The sequence below is a fragment of the Trichechus manatus genome, unplaced genomic scaffold (assembly GCF_000243295.1).
Source record: "Trichechus manatus latirostris isolate Lorelei unplaced genomic scaffold, TriManLat1.0 scaffold00005, whole genome shotgun sequence".
Taxonomy (NCBI): Eukaryota; Metazoa; Chordata; class Mammalia; order Sirenia; family Trichechidae; genus Trichechus; species Trichechus manatus.
In genome coordinates, this window is record NW_004443941.1 from 16,472,494 (window position 1) to 16,490,635 (window position 18,142).

The window sequence follows — 18,142 nt, forward strand, 5'->3', positions numbered from 1 at the left end:
CCTGTGTGTGCCTCAGATAAATTTATACTCCTATGTGCTAGGTGGAGCAGTGGTTAAGAGCTACGGCTGCTAACCAAAAAGTCAGCAGTTCAAATCCATCAGCCACTCCTTGGAAACGCTATGGGGCAGTTCTACTCTGTCCTATAGCATCGCTATGAGTCAGAATCGACTCAACAGCATTGGTTGATTATTTAATGTGCCCTGTAACTTACCAGGTAGGTGTAACTTGCCAGGTAGGTGGTAAAGGAGACAGAGAGGCAGTGAAGACTAGTCCAAAGATATATAGTGATTTGCCTAAGTTTACTAGGCAGTTCCTGATAGAACCTGGTTTTCAAGTATGTGTACTTGGCTGTGTACTAAACTGCCTGAGAGACCAAAGTTAAAGATAGTGAAGATTCTAGGGCTAAACTGTTCCATTAAGCTAGAGCGCCGATGGGCTGAGTGAGGACTTTTCAGAGGAGCCAGGATTTGCGTATTTCCACAAGCCTGGAAGAAAACCCTGATTTTAGGGTTTAGGAAACAATGCATTACGCTAAAAATATGCCACAAACACCCATGGAGGTTAACTAACGACATTTTAAACTGACTTTAGAAATAACTGGAGTTCCTGGGTGGTGCAAACGGTTAAGCATTTGGCTACTAACCAAAAGGCTGGTGGTTCAAATTCACCCAGAGGGGCCTGAAAAGGCTGGTGATCTACTTTGGAAAGATTAGCCATTGAAAACACAATGGAGCACAGTTCCACTCTGAAACACATGAGGTCCATGAATTCGAATCCACTGCAAGGGGCAAGGGCTTAGTTATTTTTTTCTAGAAATAATAAAGCTTAAATTTTTTAAAACTGTTCCACTGCAACTTACAAATAATGTAAAGAAAAGAAACACCTTTGAGTTTTAAAAATAATAGATGACAAAACCAAACCAAACCCGTTGCCGTCGAGTCGATTCCGAATAGATAACACGTGAGAGTAAAACGGGTAAAAGAAGTAAAAACCGGGAAGCGAGGCCGTATTCACTGCCAGCCCCACCTCCACCCAGCTCTGGGGAAATGGGACACCGTCCCCAGACTCCGCGCAGGAAACAGCTCCCGCGCTCCCACAGGAATCTTGCTCTAGCTCTGCTTCCGTCCAACATAGCTCCACCCACTCCGGGCGCGCAGCGTCTTTGCGGGGTGTTTTCAGGAAGCAGAGAGGCGGGACTTTCGGCATTCGAAAAACTTCCGGCGGGAACCGGAAGGTGCCGTCACACACGGACTCCGGTGCTTCAGAGATTCAGGCGGAAAGGTGAGCTGTGCTGCTGGCGGGCTTGCGCGAGCCCTACGCCCGTGCTCTGATTTTTTTGGGGGCCATTAAAAAAGTTCCCAGCGCTCATTTGGGAAGAAACATCCCCCTTTAAAGTGAGAAGTTTCATTACATTATACTGCATTGGTCTGTATCTCACAACCAACACCCGGACGACTCTTAGCTGGCGCGTGTCATCTGGCGCGTGTTCTCAGTTAAATTGCAGCAGCTCTTAGTGCATAGGGACAGACATGGGAAAAACGCAGGCAAACCTAGGATGTTTTTATTCCTCCAGTTACTGGAGAGGGAGGAAGAGGCATCCTTTCACTGTCATATGGCCAAGTCTTAATCAGCTGCATCTTCAGAAGTGCATATACCAAAAACCAAACCCATTGCTGTGAAGTCGATCCGACTCATAGTGACCCGATTGGACAGAGTAGAACTGCCCCATAGGGTTTCCCAGACTGTAATATTTTCGGAAGCGGACTGCCACATCTTTTTCGCTACCAGGTCTCCCAGCATGTAGGAGCTGCTGAATAACTGTTGAGGAAAAAGATGACAGGGAACTCTGGGCAACTTTTCTCAAACCTCCCAATACGACAGCAAGTCATTAATGTTTATGGAATGGGAAACAAGGCTAGTCTTGGTCTTCGGAGCTCTGGGTTCTAGTCCTTCCTCTCCCACATCTCTATTCCCTTGAGTAAGACCGCACCAGATCTCCGGCTTCTCATTCATCAAAATATTGCAGGGCTATCTGATCTCTAAGACTCCTCCCATCTCTAGTACTTTATGTTTTTATGACTTGATTAGGGGTCTGTGCCAACATTCCAAGCACTTTTGTTGTTGCCTCAGGGAAAATTCTTTAGATGCTTCTTAAGAAGTTGGACCCTCTCTGCTCTCCTCGGATTTTTTAAAAAATTGTTGATTTCTGTTTTAATTTATTTTTGTGTGTGTGCAGGCTTCCCTGCCCCCCACCTCGCTCCGATTTTCATTTGCTCTAGTTTAGTGCCCCTGTCGTAGAAACATAGCAACCTAGACTTACTGATTTGAAACATGCCCCTGTGCCCACAGAGATAAGCCTGGGAGGAGGGTGTTAAAAAATAATCAAAACTCAGCAAAATTTGAATATAAGGTTTATTCTGAGCATTTATTCTATATGCATGTAAACCCATTGCCATCAAGTCGATTCCAACTCATAGCAACCCTATAGGACAGAGTTGAACTGCCCTGTAGAGTTTCCAAGGAGGGGCTGGTGGATTTGAACTGCCAGCCTTTTGGTTAGCAGCCATAGCTCTTAACCACTGTGCCACCAGGGCTCCTATAGACGTTTAGGGAGACCATTTTGATTCCAAAAAAAAGGCAAATGGCTCAAAGAAGCTAGGTACTATTAAAAACCTAAGTGCTTAGAGAGACACCAAAAATTAGCATAACAATATATTTATTGTGAGTAGATATGAAAGTATCAGAAGGTGCTGCGAAGAAAGAATAGTGAAAACAGGTTATATAGGCAGGGTAGTCTCCTGAAACCTGTTGCTTTCGAGTAGATTCCAACTCATAGTGACCCTATAGGGCAGAGTAGAACTGTCCCATAAGATTTCCAAGGAGCAGCTGGTAGATTCAAACTGCCGACCTTTTGGTTAGCAGCTGAGTTCTTAACCACTGTGCCACCAGGGCTCCAGTCTCCTGAAGGTTATTGTAAATGCCTCTCTTTTTGGTTTCCCAGGAGATAGAGTCAGAGCATGTGCAGGGTTTCAGGGTCAGTCAGTTGTAAACATAGAGTCATTAAGGACGTGACATATATCCTAAAACACAGCTTCCAGTCAGACGCTGGAGTTCTTGCTTCTTGAAACTGACTACATGTAGATAATTCTCCAAAAGAGCCCAGTGTCTAAGGCAAAATGGTCTCTGCTAAGCTGCTTCCTAGGGTATTACTTGACATGAAGGTGACGCCAGGAAAACTAGTTCCTTAAAGGCTCGAGGTTCAAAAGGACACCTAAGGGCAGATGGCCTGGGTGGGTTACCCAAACTCCGTGGACCCAGAAATCTGGATTCCAGGAGAATTAAAATGGTTTCTCAGGAAAATGAGGCTTATAAAGAGAAGCGGAGGGAGAAATACAGATCAACAATTGGCTAGTCTTAACGTGATTAATTGAACCCTGTCCTCCCTCTTTTATAGAGATCAAGCTGATGTTAGGTCACAAGATGGTCTCTGCCTTTATACTCAGCCATATCTTTGAAATTCAAATTCAGCAAGCCTGGCTTCAGACAGGAAAGAAATGATTTGCAACTTTAGGTGAGAGGAAAAAAAAGTGCTGGCAGGATTAATTTTGGTCAGGAATTTCTTTAAAGTGAATATTTGGTTTTGTGAATAGGAAAACCTCAAAATCAAAGCAAGATATCTGCTATCAATTTCTCTCTTTTACAGTTTGTATTATTATGTTCAGAATTATGTTCATTTAATACACATGTATAGAGCAGTTGTTAAGTGCCAAGGAGCCCTGGTGGTGCAGTGGTTAAGTGCTTGGCTGCTAACCAAAAGGTTGGCTGTTCAAACTCACCAGCAGCTCCGCAGGGAGAAAGATGTGGCAATCTACTTCCATAAAGATTACAGCCTTGGAAACTCTATGGGGCAGTTCTACTCTGTCCTATAGGGTCGCTATGAGTTGTGTTTTTAAGTGATACAGAAGTGAATAATGCAGATGTGGCCCCTGCATTTATGATGTTATGGCCCTGAAGGGGAGTAAAGTCAACAAAAGAATAATTACGATGATGATGCATTCTACTGTATAAAGGAAGTAAGTAGTGTCCTAATATAATAGTGTATTGATTGTCTAGTGCCGCTGTAAAAGAAATACCACAAGCAGATGGCTTTAACAAACAAAAATTTATTCTCTCACAGTCTAGGAGGCTAGAAGTCCGAATTCAGGGTGCCAGCTCCAGGGGAAAACTTTCTCTCTCTGTTGGCTCTGGAGGAAGGTCCTTGTCATCAATCCCAGTCAAGGAGCTTCGCAGCGCAGGGATGCGCTGTTCTCCTGGCTCTTGTTTCTTGGTGGTATGAGGTCCCCATATCTCTCTGCTCCCTTGTCTCTTTATATCTCAAAAAGAGATTGGCTTAAGACAACCTAATCTTACAGATGAGTCCTCCCTCATTAACATAAATGCCTCTAATCCTGCCTCATTAACATCATAGAGGCAGGATTTACAACACATAGGAAAATCACATCAGATGACAAAATGGTAGACAGTCACACAATACTGAGAATCATAGTTCAGCTAAGTAGATACACATTTTTTGGGGGGGGACACAATTCAATCCATAACAAATAGTATAACTGACAAACCCATTTTATGCTTAAAATGTTGAAATCTTAGGGATGAGAAAGTAATGTTCCAGGCAGAGTAAACCTCAGGTGGGAAGAATCAGGCTTATTTCAGAAGCTACGGCAAGTGGTAAAAGTGGTTACAGAGGGCCAGTCCTGCAGGGCACTTTAGGAAGGCCATGTTAAAGAAATATGATTTATTCTAAGTGGAAGATAGAGGGGGAAGTCATTGAATGGGTTAAACACTTTCTAAATTATCTCTTGGGTTGATATATGGAGAGTGGATTGTAGTGGCAAGAGTGGAAGCAAGGTGGCCAGTTAAGAGGCTATTACAGTAGTTCAGGTAAGAGATGTTGGGAGCTTGGACTAAAGACCCAGTGGAGATCATAGATACGTGAAGAGATTTCATGTATAGTTAGGAAGAAGAATTTATGTGACTTACTAATAGTTTGAATGTGGAAAATGAAAGAGAAAAAAAGAAATATTTGCAAGATTTTGGCTTAATAAATGAAATTTTGGAAGATAATGGATATGTTCTGTATGTTGATTGTAGTGATGTTTATGCATATGTCAAACTTAGCAAATTTGTACACTTTAAACATGTACAATTTATTGTATGTCAGTTATACCTCAGTGAAGCTGTTAAAACAGTTTCCAAGGTTCTGGCTTAGCAAATAGGCGGATGGTGATGCCTTTTATGGAGATGGAAAAAACTGGCAGAGGAATGGGTTTTAGGACAAGGAATGGTTATCAGGAGTTTCACTGTAGTTGTGTTAACCTTAGATAGCCATGGGACATCTAGGTAGTTTCACAAGCAGGCAGTTTGTTATGTAAATTTGAATCTCAGGCAAGGTTTGGGATCGAGGTATTAAGATTGTCAATAAATAGTTGATATAGGTAATTAAAACCATGGAAATGGATGAGATTATCCTAACAAATTCCGTAAAGTAAGGGAACACGGAAGGAGTGGAGATGGAGAAAAAAAACAAAAAACATTTGAACATTTGTCTTTAAACTGGATTGTGCATACCCGTGAGAGTATATCACGTATAGATAGATTTTAGGAAATAGTTTTTAGGTCCTCAGCTTTTGTAGATACTCTTTTCTAAAACTGGTGTGCCTGAAAGTGGGCCTGTGTGTGCGTGCAGATTTTCTTTTCCCACCTCCCCTTTGATGCTCATATTTTTTCCACTTGATAAAAGAAATGCTTACATTTTAACACATCTTTCCACAGTACATTGCCTGCAGGGTGCCTAATAAAGGGACTGTTGGAAATATTTGTTTTAGGGAAGTTTCCTTTAATGGTTAATCAAAACATTATAAGCTTGTCCAGGGCTTGTCTATCTTTTTAAAGAAATATTTCTGTTAAGGCTGAAGGGTAGAGTTAGAACTGGTGTGTGGTGGTCTGTAGGAATGTTCTGAATTCAGATATATACACACTCCTCACTTACTGACTTGATTAGATTCCAAAAAACGGTGTTATGGGAAAATCGACTTTATGCGGAAGTAGAAGATGACTACCTCATTATGTAACTGCCAAATTACATTGTTACATAACTGCTAAACCACCGAGAATTATGGCCCAGCCACGTTGACACATAACCTTAACCATCACAGCTAGCAGTGCTGTTGTCTTGTTCCTCGGTGTTCGGTACTGCCAGACGTCTTTAATGCACAGAATAATTGGATAGTAGATTTTTACTGTTGTCGTAAATGTGAAACATCAGATAGTGAGATAGTCGGTAAGGGAGGAGCAGGTATGCTGTAGAATGGCCAGGTGCAAGTGGTCTTAAGGTGATCTGGGTGGGGAGCTTAGCACGTTCAAGTTTTTACTGTTGGTCAGTTCTCCAGAGAAGAGCCTTCTCATTCTCCTCCCTAGAGGGTAAGGATCTGACTGCCAGCTTTTGGGGGGCTTAGTTAGAGAAGAGGATTGGTAGTCCCTGTATTTAGCATTCAGTCTGTATGGTTCCCATGCCCACAGCTGTACCTGGTCTAGAGACTTTTCCAGTCCAGAGACTGTTTTACCTTTTCCAGAGAATAAGCCTCCAGACTTTTTCCTGAGACAGTATCTAATGATGTGAAGTAGAGTAAGGGGCCTAGAGGTATTCCTTTGTCTCAGCTTACACCTAGTTTTGTTATTTCCAAAAATATCAGGTACTGCCTCCTGTGATGTTTTGAGGATATCGTATAGTAAATTGATTTGGTTCTCAGTTTCCCTCACTGCTGATTTGGGATTTTAAGTTTTATGTAGTGAAATCTGTTAATCTTTTTGGCTTTGGAAGATTTAAGCTACGCCTAGGAAAACCTCCATTCCTGCAACCTGCTCAAGATTAAAAACATAATCTTTATTTTTTTTTGTAGTACTTTTTGGTTTTATTTTGTACATTTTAAATCATTAGTCAATGTGTATTAAATGTTCATGCTGTGGGGGTAGAGATTAAATACTTGTTTTCCTGCAGAGGAGTTGCTGGTTATCTCAATGCCATTTATTGAATAATCCATTTCTGCCCTGGTTTGAAATGCCACCCCTATAATATACTAACTTCCTCTGTGTTCTTGGGACTTTTATTATTATTGTGGCAAAATACACATAACTCAGAAATCACAAGTTACCTGTTTCTTTATGATCATTATCTAGAAGCACTCATTTGAGGAAGGATGACCTGCATAAACCAAAGCCCCAAACAAGGGTGAAGGAAAAGACCGAAGATTTTACCCTGTCTACTCCCTGGAGACTGTTTTCCTTTTGCTCTCCTAGTTCACTCAGGGCACTGTTCTCCCCAGTAGTTCTGAGCTCACTGGATTGAGCTGACCTATAGCTTCTGGGAGAACATGTTCTCTTTTGTGATAACCCGTTTGGTATTTCTATGAAGCATTGCCTCCTCCAAGTGGAGGTTAGAACTAGAAGCGTTATAACATATGACTGGTTTAGGAACTTGTTTAAAGGGCTCCAAGCTGTTTTTATGGTTTGGCCCATATTCTTTAGTTAATAAATCTTAAAGTAAGTTTATTTACTTTCTGTATTATGTGATGTCTCTGCTTATTTGCCTTTGAATTTAGTAAATATTTTCTAGTGGCATGAATGATTAATAGTTTTCTTTACATATTGTGAACATTTATTATAAGGAAATGGTTTGTCTTGTTTTAGGAGTAACTTACCTGCTTACCCAGTCATTCAGTATTATATAGTTGCTTGCTGCTGGGTAGTATCACCATCAAATAACACTTGTAGAATACTCAAGCATGTAATTCTAAAAATACTAAGAGTTGTTACTCTATAGGAACTTACATTTTTCAGAAATGACCGACACTCATAAGGCTTTTGAAACCATTGGAAGGCTGTTAGCTGCTCCTGTAACTGACAGCCACATAGGAGGGGAAACCAGTGTTGGGATTGTGAATGATCTTCATGATTTTTTCTCCCTATGATGTTTTCTAGCTACAGAGTTATTGGAATGTAAGTTGTGAATGGTGTATCGTTTTATAGCCAAGTAAAGTGAGCAGACTATTCAAGTCATGCTGATTCCAAGTTTTATTTCTTCCAGATGTCATCATTGCCAAGAAGAGCAAAATTAAAGACTGCTGCATCCAAAGATGAATGTTCTTTCCTCTCGGAGTTGTAAGCATATTTTTTTAATATGGGGTGGGGGAATGATGTATATTTTAAGGAGTAATGCATTCTGTCACTCATTCTTAAGTCATTTATGTTGAATGGGCTGTCTTTTTCATTCATTCACGCCACAAATATTTATTTAACTCATGCTGTGTTCCAGGCTCTGTCTAGGTGTTTGCAATAGTGTTGAAAGAGTTTAGCTTCCATTTCAGTGGTAGAGAGAGAAAATGGTTAAACATGTAATAAGCCAATAACTAAACATACAATATTGACCCTAGGATGTAAGTTCCATAAGAGCAGGGAGACGGGGGTGTTGCTTTGGAGGATAGTTTCTTAACTTCGGCACTGTTGAAGTTTTGAGCTGGATAACTGTTATGGGGAACTGTCCATTCCTGTCCTCTAGATGCCAGTAGCAACCCCCATCAGCTGTGACAATCAAAAATATGTCCAGACATTGCCAGATGTCCTCTAGGGGTCAAAATTGCCCCCTGTGGAGAACCTCTACTTTAGAACAGTCATAGTAAAGGTGCTCTGAGGAAATTTAAGATAAATGACTGGTTAACGTTAGGCAGTAATAGCATTACTGTGCTGTAAAGAAAAATAAAGCAGGGCAAGGGAACAGAAAGTGGTGGTTGTGGGGACACATTCTGGATAGAGTATTCGGGAAAGTTCTTTTGGAGGAAGTGATAATTGTACAGAGATCTAAATGAGATTTGTGAGTGTTAACTTGCAAAGATCTGGGGGATGAGTGTTCCAAGTAGAGGGAACAGCAAGTGCAAAGACCTTGAGGCAGGAGTTGAGCTTGGTGTTTTCAGGGAACAACAAGAAAACCAGAATCACCAAGGCAGGGAGTGGTAGGAAATGAGATTAGAATCGGTAGAATCTAATGTAAGGAGCCCTGGTGGCACAGTGGTTAAAAGTGCTTGGCTGCCCACAGAAAGGTCAGTGGTTTCAACCCACCAGCTGCTCCACAGGAGAAAGATGTAGCAGTCTGCTTCTGTAAAGATTTATAGCCTTGGAAACCCTGTGGGCAGTTCTCCTCTGTCTTACAGGTTGCTATGAGTCAGAATTGACTCGATAGCAGTGGATTTGTTTTTTGTTTTGTTTTAGGATCTAATATGCTGTGACAGAGTGTTAGGATCTTATTTAGAGTGGGTTGGGAAGCCACTGGAGAGTTTCAGGGTGTGACGTGATCTAATTTACATTTGTAAAAGATCATTCTTGATGGAGAACAGACTATATGGATGCAGGAATGGAAGAAGAATCAGTTAAGGTTACTGTGGAAGCCAAGGGTCCTAGAGGTGAGATGGTGAGAAGCTGTCTAATTTGGGATACATTTTGAAGCTATAGTGGGCAGGACATGCTGATGGATTGGATTTGGAGTATGAAGGAAAGACAAATTTTGGGAATACTGGAAGAGGAGCAGATGTGAGGGTGGTGAACCCGAATTCTATTTTGTTTGGACTTACTAAGTTTGGACTTACTAAGTTTGAGGTGCCTGCTAGACATTTAAGCGAAATTGGATATATACATGTCTTGAGCTCAGGTCATGTTGGAGATATAAAATTGAGATTCCTGTGTTCATCCGTGGAATGAGATAAAGTCATCTAGTAAGAGCACAGAGCAGGAAGAGAGAAGAGCTGAGGACTAAGCCTTGGAGGATTCCAACATTTAGCAAAGGAGACTGAGAAACTGTAGTTCTGTAGGAGGAAAGTTCTGTAGGAGGAAACCGTGGAGTGATGGTCCTGAAAGGTGTGGAAGATGTTCTTTGAGGAGTGAGAGCCAGCTGCTGCTGAGAGGTCAAAAACAACTAGGAATGAGAGTTGACTGGCTGCCTCAGAACTGCTTCACGTGTGATGAAGTCATACCTGTACGTGTGTGATGTTTTCCTTCATAATAACCAAAAGGACTCTTGTGCCTGTCTTGTCACTTGGTAATATTTCTGTGCAAAATAGGGTTAGTCAGTACTCCTGTTTGACAGATGATGAGACTGAGGGAAAGAAATCAACCTGCTCAGTTTAGTAATAGTATAAGTAGTGGAACTGTGGTTTTCTAATTCCTAGCCCACTGTTCCTTTCAGTTCCACTGCTGTCATGTTGTATTATTTTAATTATTTTCTATTTGTGGTCTGCTTGCTCTTTAGTTAGTAACATTCACCTCTGAAGAGAGCTCACTTTGAGGATATCAGTGACTTGAACTATCATAATTATGCTCTCTTAAACATAATTTAAGGAGCCCTGATGGTGCAGTGGTTAAGCATTAGGCTGCTAACTGAAAGGTCGGCTGTTTGAACCCACCAAGCCGCTCCACGGGAGAAAAGACCTGGCGATCTGCTCCTTTTAAGATTACTGCCTAGGAAGCCCTATGGGGCAATTATTCTACTCTGTCATATAGGGTCACTGTGAGTCGTAATCAACTAGAGGGCATGCGACAACAGAGCATAATTTAGCTAAGAAGTCATTCAGTCAGGTTTTTGCCTCCAGGCAGAATTTAAGCCATTAAAGAAGCCAGACAGCCCTATTCACTAGTGTTGGTGAAGGCAGTGGTTGTCCTTCCCACTACTATTGATCTCTGACAGAAGGGGTAGAAGCAGGAGTAACTGGGTTGCCAGGAGCAGATGTTCCTTAACCAGCGTTCACACAGCTCTTGCTCTGCGTTTGATTCTTGAGTTGGTAGAAAAGTGCGTAGCTGCACCTGATCCTGTCAAATCAGGAGGCAAATCCATTCTCTAGAAAGAGAAAAGGGGCTAATTAAAGCAGTTGGAAGGGTTTGGGGTGTTGTAACTTAGAGTGTTTTATATAACTTAGAGTGTTTCCTAAAGCCATTTCCCACTCCTTACATTGGTTTGAATAACTTAATACAATTTAAATGAATTTGATTTGCACTTAGGAAATTAAGTGTTTTTCACTGTTAAAATTGAGGAACTCATGTTGACTATAGTATGACATGACTAAGTAAGTTACTTGTCAATAATAACTTCCTAAGTCTTGAGTATATGTGTGTAGTCTGTCTGTCAGCTGACTGGAGAATGGAGAGATCTGTGATTGACAGCTTACCTGGGGTGTTTGTACATCATTCCCTGATCGACTCTGTTGTTTCAGCTCTTAGCAGTACGTGCTAATTGCCTGTGTGCCCATAACTCCACTTTACACTGAAACAGCTCCTACCTTATTAGTATTTTTTCAAGAAGCATGGCATGTGTTTCTTTTTTCCGTTTGACATTTGGCCTCATTTTCCTTGGAAACTCTCTGTCAATTTACTTTTAGATCATCTTCATCTGAAGAAGATGACAAGGAAGATAGTGCCTGGGAGCCCCAAAAGAAAGTCCCCAGAAGCCGCAAGCAGCGTGTTCCCAAGGAATCTAAGCCAAAGAGGATGCCACGAGTAAAGAAGCACACCCCGAAGATCAGTGATGGCTTAGAAGGCATGGTTGTTAAGGAGGAGCTGGTAGGTGCCCTAGCTGGATACAGGGAACACTGTAGTGTTTTCTTAGTTGGTGATGTTACTTTTTCCTTTTTATTGTGCTTCAGATGAAGGTTTACAGAGCAAATTAGTTTCTCATTAAACAGTTAATACTCATATTGTTTTGGGACATTGGTTGCCAGCCCTGCAACGTGTCAACGCTTTCCCCTTCTCGACCTTGGGTTCCCTGTTTCCATCGGTCCAGCTTTCCTGTCCCCTCCTGCCTTCTTGTCCTTGCCCCTGGGCTGGTGTGCCCATTTAGTCTTGTGCACATGGTTGATCTATGTGTATTATTGTTTGTTTTATATTTTGTTGTATGTGCCTGTCTAATCTTTGGCTGAAGGGTGAACCTCAGGAGTGACCTCAGTACTGAGTTAGAAGGGTGTCCAGGGGCCATACTCTTGAGGTTTCTCTAGTCTCTCTCAGGCCAGTAAGTCTGGTCTTTTTTTGTGAGTTAGAATTTTGTTCTGCATTTTACTCCAGCTCTGTCCGGGACCCTCTATTGTGATCCCCGTCAGAGCAGTCAGTGGATATTCTTGTTTAATACTACATCAAAACTTAACAAGTGGTAGTTCCTCAAAGGTTTGTTCCATTGTGGAATTTGGAACCATATCAATGAACTTTTTGTACTCTGTTATATTGAAATCCATCGGTCTGTGTTGTAATTTGAATGGGTCTTTTAACCCATGTATGATTTTGTAAAATCATGTATTGGTCATTTGAAAAATACTGGTTTACTGATTTATGCAGATATTCTAAATGTTGGCACCTTTCATCATACAATATAAAAAAAAATCACATATGTTAATATAACCACTGATCTCATCACAGTGTTGGGAAGCTGTCAAGCTCACAGTGGCAGATAGAAAATTTCCGAAATTCTTATGTTCACTTAAAAGCCTGCATTTTATTTTTGGCAACAAATGTTGATTGTTTCCTTGAAGTGATAGGCTCACTTAGTTTATTTATGAGAAAGTGTCTGCCAGATACTCAAGTCTGAGTAGCCGTAGTTTGTCTGCCTGTCTTTTTTCAAGTAAAAATAGTGTTCTGTGGAAAAGAAAGGAGTACAGTGACTAAGCGCTTGGCTGCTAACTGAAAGGTTGGCAGTTGGAACCCACCAGCCACTCTGTGGGAGAAAGACCTGTTGCTGTGAAGTTTGCGGCCTAGGAAGCCCTATGGGGCAACTCTACTCTGTCAGGTTGCTGTGAGTCGGAATCCACTCAGCGGCCCACAGCAGCAGCATGGAAAGAGAAGCTAGTGCAGCTCACAACTCAGATGATTGCTCTTCTGGAGACAGCCTCGGTAATGAGGGTGCAGCACAAGTGATTTATGTGTACTTTCTGTTCCATCACAGAATATTAAAATGATGTCTTCTCAAGGGTCGATGTTCTATACAATTCATAATTTCTACTACTTCATCAAGGGCATTCTTCAGTGAAACTGATGTTGTTTTTGTTGTTTTTTTGTGAGTGCCTGGCAGCGAAGAGAACGATGACTGCTGTGTAGCTTGGTGCTGCTGCCTTGATTTGTGCTAAGGTGCCACCAGTTTCACCCACCATTGCTCTTGCACCATCAGTGCAAATGTCTAAGCATTATTATAAATATAGTTTGACCTTGTAGATCTCCTGAAAGGGTAGCAGGGTCCCCCAGGGGTCTGTGAACAATACTTGAGTAGTGGGAGTTTAGATAAATCTTGCCTGAAAACTCCAGGGAAGAGATATATATATTTATCAGTAGAGGATAGCTTTATTTAATTTTTTTTCTTGCTCATATGTTTTTTTTAGATTTATTCTTTTTTATGTAATTTTATTTATTTTGTTGTACTTGAGAATATACACAACAAAACATTCATCAATTCAACAGTTTCTACATGTACCTTTTAGTGATATTGATTACATTGTTCGAGTTGTACGGTCATTCTGACCTTCCTTTTCTGAGTTGTTCCTCCTTCATTAACATGAATTCACTGCCCCCTGAGGTTCCTATCTAATTTTTTGAGTCGCTGTTGTCAGTTCGATCCCATGTAGATAATTCTTAAAAGAGCATAATGCTCAAGGTAGACATTTTTTACTAGTTAAGCTAAACTGTTGTTTGGTTTCTAGGAAGACTTGGGATATTTTTGGTTTAAAGTTTAAAGATTATCTCAGGGCAGTAGTTTCAGGGATTCATCCAGCCTTCGTGGCTCCAGGAAGTCTGGATCCATGAGAATTTAAAATTCTGTTGTGAATTTTCCCCCTTTTGATCGGGGTTCTTCTATATAATCTTTGATCTAAATGTTCAGTAATGGTAGCCAGGCACCATTCAATTCTGGTCTCATGGCAAAGGAGACAGTTGTTCATGGAGGCAATTAGCCACGCATTCCATATCCTCCTATTGCTGACTCTCCTTCTTCCTCTATTGTTCTAGGCAAATAGAGACCAAGCTGCAATCTTTTAAGACCCCAGCTCCTATACATTGAAACTAGGAGGCAGAACAGAGGCACCAAACATGTTGTTAGACCAATTAACTGGGATGTCCCTTGAAACCATGACCCTAAACCTCAGGGAAGATATTTTTAAGTGTCTAATTTATGATTGTTGACTTCCCCCTACCCCCAATCTTTAAATCTCCTACCTGTAGTCATTTTACTTTTTCTTCTCTTCTTGATTTATTACTTTTTCCTCTCTTAGGAGGTGGTTGAGGTGTGGTAGTGGTATAATGATAGTGGTATTAGCAAATATTTGAGTGCTCACCATTAGCCAGACAAGGTGCTCTTCACTTTACTTTTATGATCTTAGTCCTCACGACAACTTCTTGAGACAGGTGCTGTTATCCTGATTTTATAGCTGAGGAAGGTGAGGCAAGAGAAGCTAAGTGACTTGCTCATGTCCACAGAGAGTACATGATGGAGCTGGGTTTCTAACCCAGGAACGTGATTTTGTGAGCATTTCAGGTAATTCTCATGGGTGTTTTTACATCTGCCAAGCTCACAAGAGTAATGTATAAAACCAGAGTACTGGTTTAATAATTAACTTCACAAGGACTTGAAAATCTTTTGAGCAGCACTTTCTCTCCTTGGAGGCTGAACTAAGTAGGGAATTAAATAATAATCAGAATCATGCTTGGTGAGCATGGGCTCAGAACAGGAGGGTTCGATAAGCTCATTTGGGTTTAGTGAATGCCTGCTGTGGTCTAAGGCTCTGTGCTTGTCACAGTGACAGTTGAATGTTTTAATTGCATGAAGCTAAGGTAGTTTGTCCATCTCACAGCAGGGCTGTCTTACCACTGGGATCAAAATACGCAAAACCTGATTGCTAAGCTTTTCTTTCCCTTGTACACTACTTATAAGAGTGCTGATCATATTTGCTTTTTGCAGTGCTCCTTTTTCTGCTCCTCTGTGGCTGACAGCCAACCCCCTTTGTGACTGACACATACCTTTTCAGCCATGTCAACTCATTTGATCAGTTTATCATCAACTCTTACAGGCCTGAGAGTCATTTTGTCTCATATCTCTGCTGTTTACCATTACGGTTTAAGTTAAAAATTTAATACTCAGAGGGCTATCTAATGTACATGATTTCCAAGTTCCGGTGGTGGTGGTAGTGAGTGGGGATTAGGGTAGGAGTGCTCTTTATTGCAGTTTCCAGTGGGAAAAAATGGTTGATAGGAGAGAAGATGGAATTTGGACTGAAACTTAGTTTGGGAGTTGTTCTTTTGTCTGTGTTTGTGCCGTCTACATCACTTAGCTAAGTGGGAACAGGCCCACTTGCTTAACTGTAAACTCCTTAGGGGCAGGGTCCTCGTCTTATTCACCACTCTTTCCCCAGTGCCAAGAGGAGTGTCTGGTCTCGTTCCTTCCCACCTGAGCTGTCACCTGGGGAGAGGGCCAGTGGTGGGGTAGAGACTTGGATACCCGTGAGGACTCCTGAAGAAAAATGCTTGACACTGCCCTGCTGTCATGCTGTGCTTTCTGTCTTCTGACCTTTGTAAATTGGTGGCAGGTATGGCCTGTGGAGTTTTATGAGTGTGGGGGTGTTACTCTTCTCTCCCTAAATTGTTGACTTGATTACAAGTTTTAATCTTGGTTTTCTGGCATGTGTAGACATACTCTTTCCTTTTTAATATGGATTCTCTCAGTTTACTTTTAAAGGTTGTTATTGTAGTTTCGTTGTCAATTCAGATTCACAGTGACCCCGTATGTCCAGCATAGAACTGCTGTATAGGGTTTTCAAGGCTGTGACTTTCAGAAGCATATCTCCAGGCCAGTCTTCCAAAGTGCCTCTGGGTGGGTCTGAACCACCGGCCTTTTGGCTAGTAGTTGAATGCTTAACTGTTTGTGCCACCTAGGCACCTTCCTTTACTTTTATTTTTAAATTAAATTTTTTATTTTGAGGTAATTATAGATTCACATGCAATTGTAAGAAATAATACAAACAGATTCCATGTACCTTTACTCATTTTCCCCCATTGGTAATCTCTTTTAAAACTAGAGTCTAATATCTCAACCAGGGTAGAACTTGATAAATCCCATCAGTCTTATGGAGATTTCTTCAGTTTTCCTTGCACTCATTTGTGTGTGTGTGTGTATATGTATTATATGCAGTTTTATCATATGTATAGGCTCAGGGTATCCACCACCACAGAACTACCGCAAGGATCCCTAGTGTCACCGTTCTGTAGACCTTCCTCCCTCCTGCCCTGCCCTTCATCCCTGGCAACCACTAATCTGTTCTCTATTTTGTCACTTCAGGAATGTTATGTAGACATAATCATGTAGCGTCTAACCTTTTGAGATTGGCTTTTTTTTTTTACTCAGCGTTATTCTCATGAGCTTCATCCAAGTTATTGGTGTATCAATCATTTGTTCCTTTTTATTGTTGAGTAGTTCCAGGGCAGTTGGTTTTTCTCTTCTAAATCTGTGTTTTTTTGTGGTTTGTTAGAACAGCTCTGTGGCTATTGCTGATGTCAATTTGGAAGAGAGAAAAAATGAACCGAATACTGTGCAGACTGAGAAAACAGCAAAGACAAAGCGGAAAAATTCAGCTCAGTCACCTTTAGTTCGGAGGACCAAAAAGCTGAAAGTCGAAGAAACCAGCAAAGACACCAACGTAGAGGATGAGAATAACAGTACAGAGATGCCGTCCACAAGCACCATGTGGGAAAGTACATGCAAGAAGGAAAAGAATGAAGTTGACTTTACATTTGGTCAGTCTCCTCTAAAGAAAATGAAGACGGAAATGTGTCCTCAGGGGCAGCCTGTCAAGCTTCCAGCAAACGCCAGCAGTATTAAGGAGGAGGTGGAAATGAACTGGGACATAGTGCAGGTATGAATTAGCCTTTTTCTGTGCCTTTAGTTGGTTTCATTCCTTTCTTTTTGATTAGGATGGGGTTGTGTGGCTGAGGGGAGGTTTGGGAGTTTTCAGTTCTTCTTTCAGTTTTGCCAGTGATTTCCTGGAGGCTTTGGCCACTGGTTCCTTTTGGGTATGCTGTTTTGTATTACATCTTATCATCATCATTTCTTCAGTGGAGAGCTGTGACCTCAATCAAAGTAGGTCTTTGTCAAGGTGTTTTAATGAACATAAACACTACGTAGTCATTGCAGCAGCAGATTGGGTCCTCCACGGTTCATTGTTAAGCTTTTGCTTTGAACTTAGACTGTATTTTCCCATGTAAGGTATCTGTTTAACCCTTAGTGTAGTGTCGTGATGTACTAAGAACAGGGCCTAGCAATTTTCTGAAGGAAAAATTCTATCAGAATTCCAAGTTGAGATGCCAGAATTATATCTCTTACTACAGGGAAAATTGTATTTCCCAGTTTCTTTGGCTGGCTTTGGAGGTGGTAGAGCGTACCTGAAGAGTGGCTTTTGAGCAGTGATTCTCAACCTTTTGTGTGCCCCAGCACATTGAACTAGAAGGTAGAACAGAAGCACTAAACGTGTCGTTAGGCCAGTTAACTGGGATGTCCCATTAAACCATGACCCTAAACCTCCAAAGCAAGGAACCAAATCCAGTGAGGATCAGCAGCTACTGTGTTTTTTTTTTGGTCGTTGTTGTAAATTTATCTATCGCACAACTTTTGTTAATTCACCTTTTTACAGGGTACAACTTATTATACAATTACAATAATTGGCTGTATAACGCTACTCTTAATCACTGTAATTTTTTCATCACCATTAACCCTCTCCTTCCCCCTCCCCCACTTTGATCTCTATACATTTGCCTGTTCTTGTCTTTTATGGATAGGCTTTAAATATGGTTCACTCAGTGCACTGAAATGGTCTCTCTATGATTCTCTGAGAACTCATAATAGCAAAATTGCCATGGCCTTAGGTTTCTATAAACCATATTTCTTCAGAGAAAGAAATTGTACCTGAGTCCAGAGTTCCAGCCCAAGTCTTGATCTTAGTGCTAATTGGACCAGTCTCTCAGGGGAATGACATACTCTGGCTGTTCTTAATTATTAGAACAACTGGTTATGTGAACCATTTC

The 18,142-nt window shown here is 41.2% G+C and overlaps 1 protein-coding gene across 2 annotated transcripts in view; it reads left to right on the forward strand.

Moving 5' to 3' along the window:
• Positions 1 to 1,249: 1,249 nt before the first annotated feature.
• SRBD1 (S1 RNA binding domain 1) overlaps positions 1,250 to 18,142 on the forward strand; it is a 246,975-nt gene continuing 230,082 nt past the window's right edge. The window contains exons 1-4 of one of the 2 annotated variants that reach the window (XM_023735454.1): positions 1,250 to 1,282; positions 8,145 to 8,218; positions 11,479 to 11,659; positions 16,594 to 16,977. In XM_023735454.1, the coding sequence (XP_023591222.1) occupies positions 8,145 to 8,218; positions 11,479 to 11,659; positions 16,594 to 16,977 (639 nt within the window). In that variant the 5' untranslated portion in view covers positions 1,250 to 1,282. Of the gene's footprint in view, positions 1,283 to 8,144; positions 8,219 to 11,478; positions 11,660 to 16,593; positions 16,978 to 18,142 lie in introns of those variants that run through there. The other variant, XM_023735462.1, reaches the window with a different exon arrangement.